Below are 4,840 nucleotides of genomic sequence, written 5' to 3'. Positions count from 1 at the left end.
CCAGGAAGAGTAGCTGCTGCCTTGACAGGAACTAATGGGGATCCATAATAAACCCCAGGAAGAGTAGCTGCTGCCTTGGCAGGAACTAATGAGGATCCATAATAAACCCCAGGAAGAGTAGCTGCTGCCTTGACAGGAACTAATGGGGATCCATAATAAACCCCAGGAAGAGTAGCTGCTGCCTTGGCAGGAACTAATGGGGATCCATAATAAACCCTAAAGACCCATTTATATAATTAAGTCCGAAAATGGACCCTTCCTGGATCACCCCTTTTAAAGGGGCGTTCTACAGATTAAATGACTGGACCCTTCCTGGATCACCCCTTTAAAGGACCCTTCCTGGATCACCCCTTTTAAAGGGGCGTTCTATAGATTTAAATGACTGGACCCTTCCTGGATCACCTCTTTAAAGGGGCGTTCTACAGATTAAATGACTGGACCCTTCCTGGATCACCTCTTTAAAGGGGCGTTCTATAGATTAAATGAATGGACCCTTCCTGGACCACCCCTTTAAAGGGGCGTTCTACAGATTAAATGACTGGACCCTTCCTGGATCACCTCTTTTAAAGGGGCGTTCTACAGATTAAATGACTGGACCCTTCCTGGATCACCCCTTTAAAGGGGCGTTCTACAGATTAAAAAGGATGGACCCTTCCTGGATCACCTCTTTAAAGGGGCGTTCTATAGATTAAATGACTGGACCCTTCCTGGATCACCTCTTTAAAGGGGCGTTCTATAGATTAAATGAATGGACCCTTCCTGGATCACCCCTTTTTAAATATGATTTGACTTTTAAAGGGGCGTTCTCCAGATTTGACTGGTCAAAGTTCAGAAGGTCATGAAGTCTGTATTATTGATAGACTAATTGATCCATATTTCCTCTGTTTTTATTTGCTGTCGTTTTATTTGCTTTTGTGTTTTAGCTGATAATCAGTAAAGCTGATAATAAAAGAATACCAATAATAACAGACTACAGAGAGAAGCTGACCTCAGAGATGCAACTCTGGTTAATAATAATATTGGTGACCTCCGTTGTCTGGATCAACTCTGGTGACCTCTGGATCACTGCTGAAGGTTTCAACAACTGTAATAACTTTATTGTAAGACTTAAGTCATAGACATAATATATAATAATATAGATAATATAAATATAGTCATTACTACTGTGAAAAATGAAGACAAAATATGACTATTGTTCTTCACTTGACCATCTTATTGTTAGAAGACAATTGTCAAAAAAAGTCACTACATTGACTGTCTTACTTTGTTGTTCACACAGGAGAGAGACGTGACTGTCCCGGATCCTCTGGGGAGGCTCAACGACATCATGATGCTGACGAGGCAGAGAAGAGTCTCTCCAGAGCAGAACACCTCAAGAAACCCCAGCGGAGGCCCACAGGGAAGAAACCTCACCGCTGCTCTGACTGTGGGAAGAGTTTCACCTCTTCAACAGAACTTAAAATACACCACAGAATCCATACAGGAGAGAAACCTTATAGCTGCACTGACTGTTTGAAGAGATTTTCTCAACTAGGGAACCTGACAAAACACCAGTTGACACACACAGGAGAGAAGCCTTACCACTGCTCTGACTGTGAGAGGATCTTTTCAACATCACAGCGTTTAAACCTGCACCAGCGAACGCACACTGGAGAGAAGCCTTACCACTGCTCAGACTGTGGGAAAAGCTTAACCTCCTCAAGTGAACTTATTATACACCAGAGAACACATACAGGAGAGAGGCCTTATGGCTGTGATCAATGCGGGAAACGATTCACTCAGTCATCAAACCTGACTGTACACAAGAGAATACACACTGGAGAGAAACCTTATCGCTGCTCCAACTGTGGAATGAGCTTTACTACCTCAAGCTATCTGATAACACACCAGAGAACACACACAGGAGAGAAGCCTTATAGCTGTGATCAATGTGGGAAGAGTTTTACTCAGCCAAGTCACCTGATTGTACACCAGAGAATACACACAGGAGAGAAACCTTACCACTGCTCTGACTGTGGGAAGGGTTTTGTTAGATCATCACATTTAAAATCTCACCAGAGAACACACACAGGAGAGAAACCTCACCACTGCGCTGAATGTGGGAAGAGTTTTGCTTTATTAGACATACTAATAGTACATCAGAGAACCCACACTGGTGAAAAGCCTTACCACTGCTCAGACTGTGGTAAGAGATGTACTACCTCAAGTAACCTGATATCACACAAGAGAACCCACACTGGAGAGAAACCTTACCACTGCTCTGACTGTGGGACGAGTTGTTCTACCTCAAGCAACCTGGCAGTACACCAGAGAACACACACTGGAGAAAAGCCTTATAGCTGTGATCAGTGTGACAAGAGATACTCTCATTCAAGTTCTCTGATTAAACATCAGAAAATACACTCAGGAGATCCACAGAGTGTGGAATGATCTCCAACACCAGACCTGGGTAGTAGAACACAGAGTGTGGAATGATCTCCAACACCAGACCTGGGTAGTAGAACACAGAGTGTGGAATGACCTCCAACACCAGACCTGGGTAGTAGAAAACAGAGTGTGGAATGATCTCCAACACCAGACCTGGGTAGTAGAACACAGAGTGTGGAATGACCTCCAACACCAGACCTGGGTAGTAGAAAACAGAGTGTGGAATGATCTCCACCAGACCTGGGTAGTAGAACACAGAGTGTAGAATGATCTCCAACACCAGACCTGGGTAGTAGAACACAGAGTGTAGAATGATCTCCAACACCAGACCTGGGTAGTAGAACACAGAAGCCATCGGGCCTCCATCTTGGTAAAAACATATTTAGGAAGCTTTGGAAATTGATTTATTAATGTTAATTAATTAAAACACGTTTATTCTATTATACACCTTAATACTTTATATTTTCACATTATATTTTAACATAACAAAGAAAAAAATAAGCAAAAACGTTTGGTGTTCACCAAAAGGCATGTGGGAGAATCCCCAAACATATGGAAGAAGGTACTCTGGTCAGATGAGATTAAAATTGAGCTTATTGGCCATCAAGGAAAACGCTATGTCTGGCGCAAACCCAACACCTCTCATCACCCCGAGAACACCATCCCCACAGTGAAGCATGGTGGTGGCAGCATCATGCTGTGGGGATGTTTTTCATCGGCAGGGACTGGGAAACTAGTCAGAATTGAAGGAATGATGGATGGCGCAAAATACAGGGTAATTCTTGAGGGAAACCTGTTTGTCTTCCAGAGATTTGAGACTGACGGAGGTTCACCTTCCAGCAGGACAATGACCCTAAGCATACTGCTAAAGCAACACTTGAGTGGTTTAAGGGGAAACATTTAAATGTCTTGGAATGGCCTAGTCAAATCCCAGACCTCAATCCACTTGAGAATCTGTGGTATGACTTAAAGATTGCTGTACACCAGCGGAACCCATCCAACTTGAAGGAGCTGGAGCAGTTTTGCCTTGAAGAATGGGCAAAAATCCCAGTGGCTAGATGTGCCAAGCTTATAGAGACATACCCCAAGAGACTTGCGGCTGTCATTTCTATAAAATGTGGCTCTACAAAGTATTTACTTTTCTGGGGATGAATAGTTATGCACGCTCAAGTTTCTGTTTTTTTTTGTCTTATTTCTTGTTTCACAATAAAAAAATATTTTTCATCTTCAAAGTGTTAGGCATGTTGTGTAAATCAAGTGATACAAACCCCCCCAAAAATGTATTTTAATTACAGGTTATAAGGCAACAAAATAGGAAAAATGCCAAAGGGGTTGAATACTTTCCACTGTAACATGAGACTGAGGACCAAATGTTTATGTATTAAACCCTGGATACCGTGATGTCCTCAGAGGAATGAATGGTATTCAACAGTAGTACAGTTAAATGTTTATGTATTAAACCCTGGATACCGTGACATCAAGCCACTGTAGCTTGTATCTTATTTCATGATTTCAACTGAATAATGTTGAATGTTTTTATCAATGTTTATTTTGTTTTTCGTCAATAAACTGATTGATTTATAGATTAATGATTATTTTTTTGTGAAATCGACCTCACGTCTTGTTGGGGGGGAATATATAATTGTGTTTTTAACAGGTCTCATTGATTGACCTTTTCTGTCTCTGTTGACTGGTAAAACACCTCTTTTCCACGTTCAGAGAGGGTGGATCTACTCGCTGTGAGTAATTGCTCTGGAAAGAGCATCTGCTAAATGACTTCATAATGGGGGAGAAACAGGACGAGGTTAGATTGAGGACTATATGGTAAATGGGGGAGATGAGAAACAGGAAGAGGTTAGATTGAGGACTATGTGGTAAATGGGGGAGGGGAGAAACAGGGAGAGGTTAGATTGAGGACTAGATGGTAAATGGGGGAGGGGAGAAACAGGAAGAGGTTAGATTGAAGACTAGATGGTAAATGGGGGAGATGAGAAACAGGAAGAGGTTAGATTGAGGACTAGATGGTAAATGGGGGAGGGGAGAAACAGGAAGAGGTTAGATTGAGGACTAGATGGTAAATGGGGGAGATGAGAAACAGGAGAGGTTAGATTGAGGACTAGATGGTAAATGGGGGAGATCAGAAACAGGAAGAGATAAGATTGAGGACTATATGGTAAATGGGGGAGGGGAGAAACAGGAAGAGGTTAGATTGAGGACTAGATGGTAAATGGGGGAGATTAGAAACAGGAAGAGGTTAGATTGAGGACTAGATGGTAAATGGGGGAGGGGAGAAACAGGAAGAGGTTAGATTGAGGGCTTTATGGTAAATGGGGGAGATGAGAAACAGGGAGAGGTTAGATTGAGGACTAGATGGTAAATGGGGGAGATGAGAAACAGGAAGAGGTTAGATTGA

General features: G+C 42.4%; 1 protein-coding gene across 1 annotated transcript; it reads left to right on the top strand.

The window, feature by feature from the left end:
- Nucleotides 1-1,275: 1,275 nt before the first annotated feature.
- On the top strand, nt 1,276-2,916 carry LOC129839200 (zinc finger protein 239-like; the record flags this gene model as incomplete). Its single annotated transcript, XM_055906507.1, has 1 exon — nt 1,276-2,916. A coding segment is annotated over one exon (1,155 nt), but the record flags the coding sequence as incomplete, so codon positions are not given.
- Between the last annotated feature and the right edge of the window lie 1,924 nt (nt 2,917-4,840).

The sequence above is a fragment of the Salvelinus fontinalis genome, chromosome 40 (genome assembly GCF_029448725.1).
Source record: "Salvelinus fontinalis isolate EN_2023a chromosome 40, ASM2944872v1, whole genome shotgun sequence".
NCBI classification, from domain to species: Eukaryota; Metazoa; Chordata; class Actinopteri; order Salmoniformes; family Salmonidae; genus Salvelinus; species Salvelinus fontinalis.
Note: the sequence above shows the minus strand (reverse complement) of the source record. Positions and strands in the feature narration are given on the sequence as shown.